General features: G+C 38.4%; 1 protein-coding gene across 3 annotated transcripts in view; it reads right to left on the minus strand.

Moving 5' to 3' along the window:
- Positions 1 to 7,284: 7,284 nt before the first annotated feature.
- Positions 7,285 to 16,716, minus strand: part of Rps6kb1 (ribosomal protein S6 kinase B1) — a 37,409-nt gene continuing 27,977 nt past the window's right edge. For 2 of the 3 annotated variants that reach the window (XM_051186782.1, XM_051186867.1), the window contains exons 8-15: positions 15,794 to 15,884; positions 15,546 to 15,636; positions 14,164 to 14,271; positions 13,006 to 13,068; positions 12,769 to 12,846; positions 9,464 to 9,571; positions 8,831 to 8,943; positions 7,285 to 7,677 (exon numbers count right to left, since the gene is read on the minus strand). In XM_051186782.1, the coding sequence (XP_051042739.1) occupies positions 7,440 to 7,677; positions 8,831 to 8,943; positions 9,464 to 9,571; positions 12,769 to 12,846; positions 13,006 to 13,068; positions 14,164 to 14,271; positions 15,546 to 15,636; positions 15,794 to 15,884 (890 nt within the window). In that variant the 3' untranslated portion in view covers positions 7,285 to 7,439. Of the gene's footprint in view, positions 7,696 to 8,830; positions 8,944 to 9,463; positions 9,572 to 12,768; positions 12,847 to 13,005; positions 13,069 to 14,163; positions 14,272 to 15,545; positions 15,637 to 15,793; positions 15,885 to 16,716 lie in introns of all 3 variants that reach the window. The other variant, XM_051186950.1, reaches the window with a different exon arrangement.

Below are 16,716 nucleotides of genomic sequence, written 5' to 3' on the forward strand. Positions count from 1 at the left end.
GGCACTTTTTCTTGTTTCCTCTGAAGAATCTGAAATCTAACAGGTCTAAAGGGCTGCTACTGCTAAGTTAAGGCTTCTTCTATCCATTTGCCACCAGTAACAAGGAAATGAAAGTGGGGAGAAATTGAGAAAAGGTAGAAAACAAGCTTCTTAGTAAAATGGGTTAAAGCAGGTCTGGTACAGTGTGATTCTCATTGTTGTAGTAAGCCTGAGGGAAGTGCTCTAGGTCACAGGTCAAGATACTATAAGCAATGCTGCAACATTGGAAATTATCATGAATGGGAAACTTACACAAGATCCTAATTACAGGGGCTAGAGAGATGTTTCTGTGGTTAAGAGCACTGAATGCTCTTCCAGGGGACCCAGGTTCAATTCCCAGTACCCACATGGCAGCTCATAATTGTCTGTAACTCCGATTCCATGGCAAAATACCATGCATGTTTAAAAAAAAAAAGATCCTAATACAAATTCATGTTACATCTGAACACAATATCTGAAATAGATTCTTAAATTCAGTGAGTTTTCTACAAGTGTATCTACCCTATAGTCATTGGATACTTTTCTCTCCTTCCCTCCCTCAACAGGGTCTCACTGTAGTCCACCATGCCCCCAAACCCAGACAGGCCTTGAACTTACATAATCCTCTGGCCTCAACCTTCCAAATGCTGGGATTACAGGACTGAGCAACAAGCCTGGCTTGAATTTCTGTCGGTGGAAACAATCATCAGTTTCTTCCTCTAGTGTAGTGTCCAAGCATTTATATGCACGAAGCCACCATTTTTACAGTGAGTAATGACACCGTAGGAACTGTGCAATACACAACCTAATAAAGACACATTAATAGATGCTAAGTATTATGGATTGATTATAAAATACCAAAGATTTTCACTTGAGAATACTATAGCAGTATAATTTTTTTCATAGCTTGGTGGTGGTGGTGGTACACACCTTTAATGAGTTCAAGGCCAGCCTGGTCTATGGAGAGTTCTAGCCACAGCTACACAAAAGTCCTGTCTCAAAAAACAAACAAAGACAGGCTAAACTGGGGTGGTTCTCAGAAGTTAAGCATATGTACTGCCCTGCCATAAGATTAGAGTTCAGCTCCCAGACCCACACCAGGTGCCTCACAACTACTTATAACTGTAGTTGTAGTTCCAGGGAGATCCAGCACCTAGATCTCCTAGATCACCTGTGGTGCATGTATACACACCACAGATAGAATAAAAATAAATCTTAGACAGGCTAACCAGCACACTGACTAATAGGGAGTGATTGAGTGCTATAGATGAAAGCGTACCTACACAGCTAGTACCTATATTGACGAAGGTACAGGAAAAATGTAATCCACTCCCACCAGTAAAAGCCACATCATAATTATTTCTGAGTAGTCAATTATATATAGCCTTCTTACCTAGTGAGAACCACTTGAACATGTTTACTTGACATTAAATTATCTTCCTGGCTTTGTGGTGAAGCTTACCTGGCTTTGTGGTGGAGCTTAGTTGTAATAGATACATAGGGATGAATGAGAGAAAGCAATTTGTGATTAAAAATTGGCTGTGAAATTCAGCTGAAATTACTTCCTATTGGAAACCCCTCTTACAACTATTTACCTAATAGCTGTTCTGGCAGCTTGGTCTTATAATATGATTAAATAACAAAGTTTGTAGAAGACTGGGGTGAGCTTTTTGAGAAGTCAATGACTTTAAAATAGAAAATGAGCTGGACATGGTAGCAAACCCTTCAATCCCAGCACTCAGGAGGCAGAGGCAGGCAGATCTGAGTTCCAGGTTTACCTGGTCTACAAAACAAATTGCAGGACAGCCAGGGCTACACAGAGAAGCCCTGTTTAGGTGGGAGGAGCTGCTATCACAGTGCGTAAAAATCACTTGCTGCCAAGCCTGATAACCTGTACTTGGTCTGTAGAAAGTGCACCAACTCCTGCAAGTTGTCCTCTGAATCCATACACACAATTGACTCTTAAATTAAAAAAAAAAAAAAAAAAAAAAAAAAAAAAAGTGGCTCTAGACAGGTGGTGGTGGCACATGCCTTTAATCCCAACATTCAGGAAGCAGGTGAATCTCTGAGTTTGAGACCAGCCTAGTCTACAAAGCTACACAGAGAAACCCAGTCTCGAAAACCCAGTAAGTACATAAATAAAAAGGCTCTAGATGTGGTGACATATACCTTTAATAGTAGGATTCAGGATGCAGTAGCAGGCAGATCTCTTGAGTTCAAGGCAAGGCCAGCCTGGCACTGCATAGTTACATTCCAGACAACCCAGGACTACATAAGGAGATGATGTCTCAAAACAAAAACCAGATAATGTAATAAGGTTATGGCACTCATCAACAATGAACCGAAACATTTCCTTTGCTTCTGACTTCTTGGCTCAGCAGTTAAGGACACTAACTGCTCTTCCAGAGGACCTGAGTTTGATTCTCAGCACTCACAGGGCAGCCTACAACCATCTGTGACTCCAGTTCCAGGGGATGTGATGCTCTCTTCTGGCCTCTTTGGACAATGCACACGATTCAGACAAACATGCAGGCAAAGTACCCATATACATAAAATAAACATACAAAAAGAGAGGTGCACCAGGGACTGGGACTATGGCTCTGTGCTAGAGGTTTTGTCTGTTTAGAGACAGGGATTTTTTTTTTTTTTTTTTTTTTTTGCATAGCCCTGGCTGTTCCAAGAGTTGCAGGCCTCTGCCTCACAAATGCTGGGAATAAAGGCATGCACCACCACAGCCCAGAAAAGATTTGTGGTGGTTGTGATGAACAGCTACCATGTGGGTACTAGAAATCAAACTCCTGACCTCTGCAAGGCACAAGTGCTTTTTAACAGTGGAGCCATATCTCCACCCCAGCATTGGTGATCTAACCCCACACCAAAAGAGAGCGAGTGAGAGCTACCATATTTTATAAACTGGTATCTTCTGGGTTGGCAAGGTAGCCTAGTATATAGAGGTACTTGCCATCACACCCAACGAACTGATTTCATTTTCTGGTAGAAGGAGAGAACTGACACATATTGTTCCTTCACATGCATGCAGAGGCCTGCGCAAGCCAATATCCTATGTGTAATTAACTTTTTTTTTTGGTTAAAGGTTAACGTCAGCTGGAGATTTTGTTTTGGAGACAGGGTTTCTCTGTGTAGCTCTGGAGCCTGTCCTAGCACTCGCTCTGTAGACCAGGCTGGCCTCAAACTCACAGAGATCCACCTGTTTCTGCCTCCAGTGTGCTGGGACTAAAGGTGTGCACCACCACCGCTGGGCTCAGCTGGAGATTTCTGTACACCTTAGCAAGTATGATACTTAGAGATGGTAGGTTACCACCTAAAGTGGCTGTCATACACTAGGTATGACATTTGATAAATTTGAGCACTACATTACTTTGTGTATGAACATTTTCAAAGGTTAAGCAATTGTTGATTATTAATATACAAGAAAGTATTCTCATGATTTTTATGTGAGACTAGAGTCTACATATTTTTAAAAGCAAACAATTCAAGTATATTCAAAATAGCAAAGATGTTTAACATTTACTAAATAAAGTTAACACTAAAATTTGTTATTATTTAAATAACTAATTTCTTAGGAGAAAGTTTTATAACTAATTGTTTCATACAAAAGTAGTTTATTAAATATGAGAACATGAGCATATCTAACATGTTAATGAAAAAAATTATACATCTGGTATGTACTATAGTAAATATGTATACTAATTTTTTTCTGTCAGGTAATAAAAAAATCACTTCTATTTTTATGTTCATTCAAATTTGCATTTAATTTCTATTTACATTCATTCAATCTGAAATCAAATATCTTAATACAGTAAACTAAATACAAGGTGAAAAGCAGAAAAGGTGTTGCCCTCATATCACTCCTAATAAGGCAGCTGAAGAACTTATTTAATAGACGCAAAGCCAACCTGGGGTAGAAGCAAACAGTTTAAAAAGCAAACCCTGTCAGAAATGCATCTTTTAGATGGCGTCTCCAGAGAATCCAGGGAAATAATACTTGTGCTGTAGTGTTAAGTCACATGAGAAAGGTACTGTATTAATCAGCAACAGACCATAGGTCCTCTGTGACAAATGTCATTATGACTGTTTTGTCCAGCTAACTAGTATCTGTACCTACAACAAATGCATATGTTTGAATATTGAATCTTTTGAGATAGTAACCATTTTCAAAGCCTCAAATTCCATTCTTCATAAATTCAACATTTCTCATCTAGCCCTTATAAGCTAGGAAATATACAACTGACTAAAGTTTTTAAAAATCCTTTATTAATTATGATATCCAAACCTCAGGATATTAATACTAAGATATGTTTTGTTTATAGTTGTTAACTATAGTATAGAATGTTGAATTTATGGAGTCTCACACATGCATCCTCCTTTCCACAAAATCTCAAACTATCTTCTAGCTCAAAAATAGTATGGGGGAAAAAAAAATCCTTGAAGATCATAAAAGGGGGGGGGGAATAACACAATTTTCCTAAAGGTCTGGTTCAAGTTCAATAATTAATACACTGTTAATCACAGCTGGTTTATAAATCCAAGTTTAGTTATTCTGTAACACTACAAACCTTATAAAACAAATTTAGTAAACTTCAGTTCAGTGAGTACATTTTAATTAAAAAAACATGTAGAAAAAAATATCCTGTAACAGCTGATTTTAAAGAAAATAATCAATGAAAGAAAAAGCACTTCCTCTTTTTATACACTTACCTGATACAAGCATGAACACCTCGTTTAGAAACTCAAACAAATATCGACATATACTTTAAATTATGCTTATTTTTACAAATAAATACAGAGTAGGCCGTATTGCATAGGCGTGTGCTTTCTGTCTGTGACACTCATGTGACACTTGACATGTTTTCACAGTCATAGTAGGGATATCCATTTATGAAGCAATTTCCCAATAAACTTGCCACAGCATGAGAAATCAATTTCACCTAATAAATGTTGTGATAGAAAAGCTATATATTTATATAGATGGAAGGTGTTGCGGTATTTGCCACTATTGCTGGCAGTACTAATACAAAACAGTTTAACTACAGGGTGGCCACAGTGCACATGTGACTGACAACTAGGGCTGAGGAAGAATTGTTCGGTGTCAAAGTTTTACTAGAATTTGGCCAGGCAGTCAAAGCTATAGTTAGTAAACACATTTGGAAACAGGTGTCAGAGTAGCACAAGCCATTTGCAGTCTGAAATGATTCCTAGATGCATCACCATAGGTTGTTTTTTCTTTGTGTGTGTGGGGTCTATTTTTAAAGATACTACAAACTGTCAAAGAACTTTACAGTTTCTGCCTGTAATCATCGCCGCAGCTCTTTATTTAGTGCTGCAATTACATAGTTCTCAAACGGCAGCTATAGTCAAAGATCCAGGAGATGTAGATGATTAAAAAACTTCTGTCCAAAGATGGACCTTTCTCAATTCTTTCATTTACTGCCACAATCGAAAGGCTGTATCATCTTCACGGCTTTTTTTTTTTCTTTTAAGAAATTTATATGTATTATGTATTTCATGTATGTGGATACTTTGTCCAAATGTTATGCAACCAGAAGAGGGCATGTGGTTGCTGGGAATTGAATTTGGGACCTCTGGAAGAGGAGCCAGTGTTCTTAACCACTGAGCCATCTCTCCAGGCTCTCAAGGTTCTATTTTTGCTCACACTTAAAATTTCCTCCTATTTCACTTCAATTGCAATTTAAAGAAGTCTTAGCCTCTCCTGACTGACTCTGACATGCATAAGGAATTGTATGGCTTGGATCCTATGAAGAACACAGCAAGAGCATCTGTGTAAAGAAACCTTAGGGCTGCAACTATACCAAATGAGCTGCACAGACTGGAGACAGAAGACCAACAAAAGGGAGTGACAAGACTCGCAGTGTGACCACCTACCTAGACCAGTTTGCACTGAAGTATTATTTGATAAAGCTATGCAGATATTACACCCTCACCAGCTAGTTATGGAAATGCTCTTTAAGGCAGGAAGTATTTAAGAAAGGTAAAGTTACCTTTATTTTTATTCTTTGTACCTGTAAATCACTTATGTAGATTTTGTTACAATTTCAAAAACAATGTCTTGTTAACATGTTTCCTAAATTAAGCCACTAAGTTTTCTTATTCACCATGGAAGACATTCATCAAAAGGCCATCAAATATTTTTACAATTAAAAAATGTAGCCCCAGTATAGGAGGGGAAAACACCATTTTTTTTTCCCTTTTTTAAACTCTTGAGGGAGAAAATGTTAAGGAAGGTAAACAGCAAAAACAGTACAAAGTAAAACTGAAAACCTTACCAATATGCTGAGAAGAGACAGACTGAGGGTAGACCACGGCTACCCTCTTCCCTGCAGGTCTCTATCTCCCCTGCTTACTGCCCTCGTTATGCACTTTAGCCTGACTTTCTTCTGTCCTTCCTTGGCCATGGGTTTGACCCAAATACTGGTGTAAGAACAGGTGTAGTGCAGGCCCAGGACAAGAATGCAATGTAGAACATAACTCGTGCCTGTCCCAAGGCTTGCATTAAAGCCTAGCACACAGCAGTACTGCAAGTAGAAATTATTAAACAGACTTTTTTTTCCCTTCTAGTATTACAGACAGGTATTGCAGCTAGGTTACGAAAACAAAACACAAAAAACACCCCAGGTCTACCCCAAGCCCTCACAAGAGCCACAGCTGTGGTTAACAATGATTCATTTGCATTTTATTTCATCAAGAGAAGAAACAGAAGCTGGCTTTCTTCACACCAACCAATAATTTTGGGATGTTTTCCATAATGAGCTGAATCAAAAATCTATTTGAAAAATATATATTTATATAAAAAAAAGATTCAGGTTGTTTGCACGTAAAACATCAATCAGTTAGTTTCTTTTGTCTTTGATTCCGTGTTGCTGGAAAAAGTCTGACAAAGCTTGCATGCTAATTTGTCCTTAGTTGCAAGTATAACAGCAATCTCATACTTTGCCTATGAAAGGATAACCCTTCTTTGACATCTTCAGGCTTCAACAGTGATTCAGAAAACAACATCTACCCTTAATACTGTCAGTTTGGAGCCATCAACATGAAAACCCTTGCTAATGCTGAGATGTCAATAGATAGGAACCAGTCAATCGATGTGTCTGTGGGTTCCACAATACTATTTTGCTTGAGTATTTTTGCGGGTTAATTTCTTTTTCTTTTTCTTTTTTTTTTTTTTTTCCTTTTTTTTTTTTTTTTTTTTTTTTTTCCGCACCATTGATTGATTGTGTTTTTTAAAAATCCATGTTTATTTTTTCCTCCATCCAAAGCATTCTAGGTAACGGCACTGAATCTTTAAGACTGCCATTTTGATTCTTGTTTTATCTTGCAGGATGCTCACACATCCCCTCCCCCAATTTTTCTTTTCTTTTTGCATCAATAAAAGCATTGTCTTGTCATAGATTCATACGCAGATGCTCTGGCCGTTTGGAGATCATAGGAAAAGCTTGTTTTTTGTATGGCCCAGAGTTCGGCTGTCGGATTGGAAGTGGAGCCGATGCTTCCCCGCTCATTGTCACATCCATCTGTTCTATTCCACTTGTTTCCATTGGGTATTCCACAGGTGTCTGAGAATTTGCCGTGCTGGCTGAAGCACCTCGTCCCCAGAAATCCCCAGGAGAGAATTTGACTGGGCTTTAAGACAAAGGAGAGCTATCATTCATTTGTCTCAAGGATCATCTTAATAAGACATAATCCCCTCATGTTTAAAGGGAGGAGCGATGTGATTTTATTATTCTAACTTTATTTTCATGTGGACTGTGAAAAAGGCAAAGGTTGAGCCATCTTCACCTAGACAAATAGCTACTGTGTCCCAACAAACCTGTTTGCCTCTGCACTTGACCCCTAAAGCCTTCAATAACACACTGTTAACTCATTTTACTCTCCCATTTAAAACAGCTTCCCATTGCATTTAAAATAAAATACTTTCCCAAACCTCTGCCATTTTTCTCATTTACCATTCCAGGAACTCCCACTTATTCCCAAGAAAAGGCATGTGTCCCCGGCCCTCCCACCCACCAGAGGCTCTTGTACTGGCTGCTCTTCTGCCTGCAATACTTTTGTAACTTCTTTTCTTTGCATGGTTAGCTTTCTCCTCCTTATTCCTAGAAGTGACTTTACCAGGGAGGCTATGCTACCACAGTTAATGGAAGCCTCCTCATTTTTCTTTCCACTACCACCTTTATGTAAAAGGAGTGTGCACATGGTACTTGGCAGGTATATACAGTTGTGTATATTTCTATCTTGGTTTATTCTGATTCCTGCTTGATTCAACAGAAAGGAACAATTCTGAATTATGTACTACATCAAATATACAGCACACATAAAATGTTGATAAATGCATAAAGAGGACATTTATTATGGACAAACTATAATGTGTGAGAGGACTGGTCCTTTAAGTAGAAAATATAGATATGCTTACATTAGAAAATATATGACCTTTTATTTATGTAACTTACATGAATTTCTTAAACTATGTTCTTTTAGGCATAAGAAATGTTTTCCTTGCAAGTACAAGGACATGAATTTAATACCCAGAACCTATGTAAGAAAAAAAAAATGGGTGTTGTGGTATATGGTTGCAATCCCAGCACCAAGGAAGAGACAGACAGGTTTCTTGGGCCTCCCTGGCCAACCAGCCTAACATACTAGACAAGTTCCCAGACCATTGAGAGAGGTGGAAACTGCCTGAGGACCACCCAAGGCTGTCCTTTGTATGCACCTGCAATTGCATATATATGAACGTGCATGCAAGTACATAAACAAAGAGTAAGAGAGTCTGAAATACCTGACAGGCGTTCGTGGGCTACCAATAAATCTTCGAGGTGATCTGATTTTTGGTTCAAAGGAAAACTTTTCTTTCACACTTTCAAGTACAGATGGAGCCACATATGTAAAACCCTGAAAAACAGCAACAAAATACTACAGGATGACAATGTTTTGCTATCAAATATTAATAATTAACATTACAAATCCCCTGCAGAGAAAATTGATAGTAAGAGTAACTTGTTTTGTTTGAAACAGGATTTTTCTGCATAGCTCTGACTGTCCTGATTCACTCTGTAGACCAGGCTGGCCTTGAACTAAGAGACCAGCCTGCTTCTGCCTCAGGAATGCTGGCCTGTGACACCAGCACAGTTACCATAATTTATGGTAACTGTTTTGGGAATGAAATAGTTTTGACTAGTTTTTGTTTGTGATGCTAAGCCAAAAATCACTAGCACTCAACCAAACATGAGTCACTCCAAAGAATTGTAATTTCTAAAATGGAATGTTAGGTTATGAAAGTCATTTTGTAGGGACCATAAATTACCAAGGAAATGGCTTAAAAGAAAAGTCACCCAGATTTCACATATGAATTTCTCACTGATCATCCTCACACTTAAATTTCTTATGTCTGCTTGGAAACGCTTTCACTTACCAAAAAGACCTGGTTGGCACTTTCACTGAGAGTTGAGTCATCAGGGCTGTCAACAGGTGTCTGACGTGTAAACTTTGAATCAAACTGACTCACATCCTCTTCAGATTGCTTCATGAGAACAAAATTATTAGAAAATGGTCAACAGTCTATATTATTCCTATCAATCAAAGGTGTCACAAGCCTTATACTCTGCACAGAATAATCTTAGCAGCCACAGACAAAGAAAAAAAAATGCAAGCAGAAAGAGTGCCAGTCATTATTTTTTTTAGAGTTTATTTTATGTATCCAGGCATTCTGACTGTATGTCTGTACAGCATGTGTAAGCCTGGTATCCACAGAAGCCAGAAGAGGGTGTCCGATCACCTAAAACTGCAGTTACAGATGGTTGTAAGCCATCATATAGACGCTGGGAATCTCTCCAGCACCACATCATCTTTTTGTGTGTGTTTGGTACCTGAGTTCATACTTAGGGCTTTATACTTGCTATGCAAATTAATCTACCAATGAACCAAAACCCACATCTTCATCTTCAAATTTTACATACGAATTAACATAGATTTCAACATATAACTATTCTTATTAAAACTCTGAATATGAATTTCCCCCTCATAACGATTTAGTGTATCAAATTCAGTCAAAAAAATTCCTAGAAATACTTTGCTCTGTGGTTACGATATGGCTACAGTAAGTCTGGATAACTACTGGAAAAGAGTTCAAACAAATCACAGAGATAAGACAATGCAGTCAACAGCAGCTCAGGGTGTAGCAGAACAGTAAAGCACTTGCCTGGGAATACGCAAATCCTGGGTGTAAACAGCCCAGCACCAAACCCTTCCTAATCCACAAAGTGTCCTGAAATGCTTCTTGTGGATTATTTCACCCCTTATACTTCTAAAGAAGTAGTTTTTTTTTTTTTTCTTTTTGAAGAACAGTATCATCTAAGTTCTAATGATCAAATTCCTTTAATTTCTCTTTCATGACGTGTCTAGTCAGATCCATGGGACACATATAGTAAATAAATATCAAAAATTGTGATTTATGTTGAATATGGTGGTACACGCCTGTGATCTCTGAACTCAGGAGGTAGGGCAAGAGGGTTACCATGAGTTCCAGGCCAGCCAGAGCACTTGCAGCACTTGGGGGTGGGGGTGGGGGGGGCGCAGAGGCAGCCTGGTTTACAGTGTGAGTTCCAGGACAGCCGTGACTGCACAGAGAAACCCTGTCTCAAAACAAACAAAATCAGAAAAATATTGCTAGAATGAATTGAAATAGTTATATTAAAACACCTGAGTTCATGGCACTTTAAAAAAAATCATATAATTCATTGTTTAATTTGGAAGGAACTATTTCATTATTTTGAAAAATAGTAAATACTCAAACATTTAGCCTGCCTTCTTGGAATCAAATATACAAAGGGTAATCAAACAATTGGTAAGTTTGCTTTATGGAAAAATTCTGGGAATAATGACTAAGACAGCCAGGCAGTGGTGGTACACACCTTTACTCCCAGCACTTGGGAGGCACAGGCAGGCAGATCTCTGTGCAGTCAAGGCCAAACTAGTCTATAGAATGAGTGCCAGGACAGGCGCCAAAGCTACAGAGAAACCCTGTCTCAAAATAGCAAAGGGTAAGAGAATGAGGTCATTGTGTAAACCCTGAACGAGAACAGGGAACTGGACTAGAGTTGCTCACCTCAGCACAACTGACATTTTGGGTTTGATTTAATTCTTTTAACTTTTTTATTTTATGTGCCTGTGTATCACATGCCTGCCTGGTGCTTGCAGAGTCCATAGAGGGTGTAGGACCCCCTAAAATTGGAGTTACGGACAATTGTGAGTCACTATATTAGTGCTGAGAATTGAACCTAGGTCCTCTGAAGATCAGCCAGTGCTCATTTTAACTGATGAGCTATCTCTCTGGCTTCTGTTCTTGATAAGTCTTTATTGTAAATAGCTGCCATGTATGATGTAGGTACTAGTAGCAGGACCCTCCTGCAACACAACCAAAATGTTTCTTAGATCCCAGGTTAAGAACTATTGACTTACAGGCATTCATCAATGACTGCAAACCGCCTAAAAGAAATGAAACTCTATTGTAAGGTCACTCTGTTAAAGCATCAAGAATGCCATCTGTATCAAGTAAGTCCCTTGGTTACCCAGTTTTTTGAAATAGATGATCATAGGAAATGACACTGTGAGGATAAAATTAGCAAAATAAAGATGTAAGGAATTTGGGGATAGAAAAATGGGTCAGCCATTAAGAGCACTGGTTACTATTCCAAAAGACCTGGGTTAGGTTCCCACCATTCACATGGTAGCTCACAACCATCCATAAATCCAGATCCAGGGGATCCAGTGCCCTCTTCTGACCTTCACAAGCACCAGGCATACACACTACATATCAAATGTATGTAGTACAATACTCATACATACAAAATAAAATAAAAATGAAAACAAAAAACTTTTTTTAAATCTGAGGAATTCTATAGGACAGATGGACCAGTTTCTTCAATAAATCTCTGTATATAATGAGAGCACCTAAACTATGTATAGAATATGAATTCTTACTGAAGAAAAAAGAAGAAAAAAAGGGGGGGAGGAGGAAAATTAAAAAAAAAATGAAAAAATGGTCAACCTTTTAGGTGTGATGATGGCTTAGTGCTTATGTTCATATAAGATGACCTGGTCATTTCTGAAGTTGGGCAGTAGGTATCTGACTTAATTATTCTCCTTATATAATTGTAAGGTTTTGTGCACATACAGCTGGCTGTGAGCTATTATAGGGGTGCAGGGGCTAAAACTTGAGTCCTCTGCAAGAACAAGTGCTCTTAAGCTCTGAGAACATCTTTCAAGCCCGTGCATGTTGACATTTTAAAGGAGGTCATCTAATGCTCTGTGACCAAATAGTTATCAGCCTCATTATCCCCTTCCTCTATCATATCTCAAGAAGTGGAAAAAGTACATTATCTCAAGTTCTGAGGCAGAAGACAGAAGTTAAAATATGTTATAGAATGAACTATATTCCCTAGCCCTTACATTCATGTTGACATTCAAACCCCTGGTTCCTCAAAAAGTTACCTATTTGGAAAGGGTCACTGCAGATGTCATTACAAAAGACACTATCATAAAGGAGTACACTACTATACCTGGTTTCTCTGAGATTTTTATTTTAAAAAATGACCAGCATTGAGGTATCAGTGTAGATAGCGCACTTGCCTGGCATGTGGGAGTCTCTAGGTTCAACACCCCAGTACTAGAAAACCAGGGTTATTATCTCCCCTGTTACCTGTTTCCATACATACATACCAACAGAGGCTTAAAGGGAGGCTCCACCTTCCGAGCTAGAAGTTCTTCCCAATTAATGTGTCTGAAAAATGGATGTGCCTAGAAAAAGTCAGGGGAGACCAGTGAAAGGACAAACCACTTTTTTGAAGTTACAAATCACAAAATAAGCTAAACATGTATGGGTACACACATATGACCATCACAAATAAGCAAAATTAGCATTATGCTTCCCCAAACCCCAAACATCACAATTCCTACTTGGACTTCTCCAGCATCCCCAGGACCAGCTCCAAGACGAGAAGCAGCATTTCTTTTCAGCAGCTTTAGGGAAAAAAAGAATCAACGATGAAAATCCTGAATTAATCAAGCTGATTATTTTTCATTTATAGAATGTGGTCCCTATTTGTGGTCAAAAAGATACAATTTATTAATATCAAATAATGTTTGAGAACAAAAGAAAATCTTTTATACATGTACTTTGATTTTAAAAAATTTGCAAGTTGCCGGGCAATGGTGGTGCATGACTTTAACCCCAGCACTCAGGAGGCAGAGGCAAGCAGATCTCAGTGAGTTCGAGGCCAGCCTGGTCTACAGAGAGAGTTCCAGGACTACCTCCAAAGCAATACAAAGAAACCCTGTCTCGAAAAACCAATATATGTGTATATGCATACATATATGCATGTATGCATGTATGTATGTATGTATGTATGTATGTATGTATGTATGTATGTATGCATATATGTATATACACACAAAGCGAGTTCCAGGACAGCCAGAATTGTTACAAAGAGAAAACCTGTCTTGAAAAAACAAAACAAAAACTGCAAGTCTTTTCTGTTTATTATCTATGTGTGTTTCTAATCAAACTATACATTAAATTATTGGATGGGGGAGAGGCTTATGAGGGCCCACCTTTCATGAAGCAGCTATTGGCAGTTGATAGCTGCTGGGGGAAGGACAGTCATTTTTCTATGGGGGTATGGCCACTGGTATAATGCCCATGCTCAAGTAGATGACTCTACACTCATAGTTATACATACAGGCAACACTAATTGGACTGCATAGGTTAGTAAAAAAAAAAAAAAAAAAAGAAAGCATGCCGTTGGGAGAATTAAATGTTGGGGGCATTAGAGGAAACTGAAGGACAGAAACTATATATATACATAAAATTCTCAAAGAATAAATAAAAATATTACATATGAGCTAGGTGTAGTGGTCACATCTTTATTTCTGAGATTCAGGAGACAGAAACAGGCAGATTCTCTAGGAGTTTGAGTCTAGTAGACATAGCCTCAAAAAACAAAACAAAAAATCCAAACAAACAACAACAGGGTGTGTGTATGTGAGTGTGTGTATGTGTATACCAAATTCTATGTCATTAAGCCTTGTTGATGAGGTTGCCATTTAAACCCCTACCTTTTTAAGCAGATCTCGAGCTTCTTGTGTGAGGTAGGGAGGCAAATTAAGTTTACATTTGAGGATTTTGTCAATTGTTTTCTTTCTGTTCTCTCCAGTGAATGGAGGCTAAGGGTAGAAAATAAAAAAGAAAAATTAGCATATAAAAACAAATTTTAAGTAACAATATTATCTAGTTCCCGAATTGGACAGTTACACATTGAGATAAGATAACATGTTCAGAGACAGAGTTGTTGGCTCATGCCTTTAGTTCCAGCTCGAGAGGTAGGCTGAACTACATGAGTTTAAGACCAGCCTGATCTATAGAAAGTTTCAGGACAGTGTCAGGGATGTTAAACAGAGAAACCATGTGAGGGGAAGGAAGGGGTAGGTATGTTCAAAAATAGTTAACCCAGAGACCTGTGGCTTTGAGCAATGATACATAAAGCAATGCCCAGGAAGTCTTGTATGGTCAGTGAGGCATCTCACTTTATGCTCCCATTTCTCCCTCTGTATTTCATTAGATTGCCATGACATAAGCCAGTCAACATTTTTTATAGTATGTGTACACATGGTGTATGTGGGTTTGTGCATGTGTGTGTGACGGTGGATGTTTCTCTTATTGGTTGGTTGATGAATAATAAAACACTGATTGGTCGGTAGCCAGCCAGGAAGTATAGGCAGGAGAGGACTCAGAGAGAAACCTTGAGAGAGATGCCATATAGCCATTGAAAGAACAACATGGGTTAGTAATTGAGAGAGAACTAGCCAGTAAGAAGCCTGAGCCATTGGCCAAACAATTTATACTTAATATAAGTCTCTGTGTATTTATTTGGGACCAAATGGCTACGGCCCCAGTGGAACAGAACCTCCATCCACATGTGTGGATGCCCATGAACACCAAAGGCATCAGATCCCTTGGAACTAGTTACAATTGTCTGTGAGACACCCAATGTGCTGCTGCAAACTAAACGAGGGCAAACCCCACTCTTCAACTACTACTAAGTCATCTCTCCAGGCCCCACATAACCCCATTTCCATGGGATCTGGTACCCTCACACAAACATGCAGGCAAAATGCACATAATACAAAAATAAATAAATCTTTAAACAAAAAGTATGAATCTCACTAAATCATAAGTTCACATTAATGTTAGCTACTGAGAACAGCCTGGAAGCAGTGGCAGGCAGATCTCCTTGAGAGTTGGAGACCAGCCTGGTCTACACAGTGAGTTCCAGGATAGCCAGGGCTACACAGAGAAATCCTGACTCAGAAATTACTGATAGCAAATCTTTAGGCTATCAGTAGGGTAGGAATGTGTTCTCAAAATACAGCAAAGTTCTCTTAATGTCTTAACTATTCATCACAGACCATAAACCATGCAGCTTTTAATGTGCACCTACTGCTCCAGTCAGCATGTCGTACATCAATGCTCCCAAACTCCACCAATCCACAGCACGATTATGGCCACTTCTCATTAAGATTTCAGGGGCCCTGAATTGAGAAAAATAACATGTCTTAAAATTTATCCACTTTTATATAAACTGAATAAAATCATTAAACTAAAAAAACTAAGACACTACTTTAAACCAGGTAAAAGTTAGATATTACCCCCAAACCAGTTATATTTCTTTTAACATGCAGCTCTCACATGTATTCTATTGTTCCACAAAATGTGTGTGTGACTGTTCCATCATGAATAGATTCTTTGCATAGTCCAAAGTCTGTTAGTTTCACATGACCTACAATGAAAGATTATAGTGTGATTATTCTGAGAATTTCAAGAATATGTCGTATTTGAACACAGCAAACAGATAATTCCTTCTTCCATTTTTAGCTTTTCCTTTCTAAGCCTTTTTTTGAAGAAACCCAGAACTAGGTGGTTTATCTACTATGGAGTATTAATTACTTAAAGACAGGGCAGTAGCAGTGATATAATCAATGCATTAAGAAGGAAGTACAGAAAATAATGAAGATGTCTAAAAGCTCTGGCTTTCTATCTCTATGTGGAATTCTCTTCCATCCTGAGAAAGTCTGGTTTAAGCAATATATACCCCTAATAAACATTCTGCATAAAAAAAAATGATGGCATGCTTCAACTGCACTGTTTCTTCACAATCTCAGAAAGTTACTAATCACTTACTATGCCAAATACTACCGGTTAGGAGAACAAATTAAATTATTTACTGCTAAAAGCTGCCAGTGAAGGTAAAGAACTAAAATGTGCATCAGATAATCATTTTTGTTCCAGAAGGTGGAATTCAACCTCACACAAAGGTCATTTCAGGTAAGTTCCTCTCAGCTGTCATTCAATTAATCAGTGGCTCAACAACACCAAGGTCCCTATTCAAGGTTCCTTTCAGACAAAAGACAATGGTCCATTTATTCAACTATGAACATCTACAATCTGACAGGGCTATATTTATCTTTTTTTTTTCCTGAGACAGGATTTCTCTGTATTGTTTTGGAGCCTGTCTTGGAACTCGATCTGTAGGCTGGTCTCGAACTCACAGAGATCTGCCTGCCTCTGCCTCCTGAGTGCTGGGATTAAAGGAGTGTATCACCAGTGCCCAG

Source organism: Phodopus roborovskii, unplaced genomic scaffold, assembly GCF_943737965.1.
Source record: "Phodopus roborovskii unplaced genomic scaffold, PHOROB, whole genome shotgun sequence".
Lineage (NCBI taxonomy): Eukaryota > Metazoa > Chordata > Mammalia > Rodentia > Cricetidae > Phodopus > Phodopus roborovskii.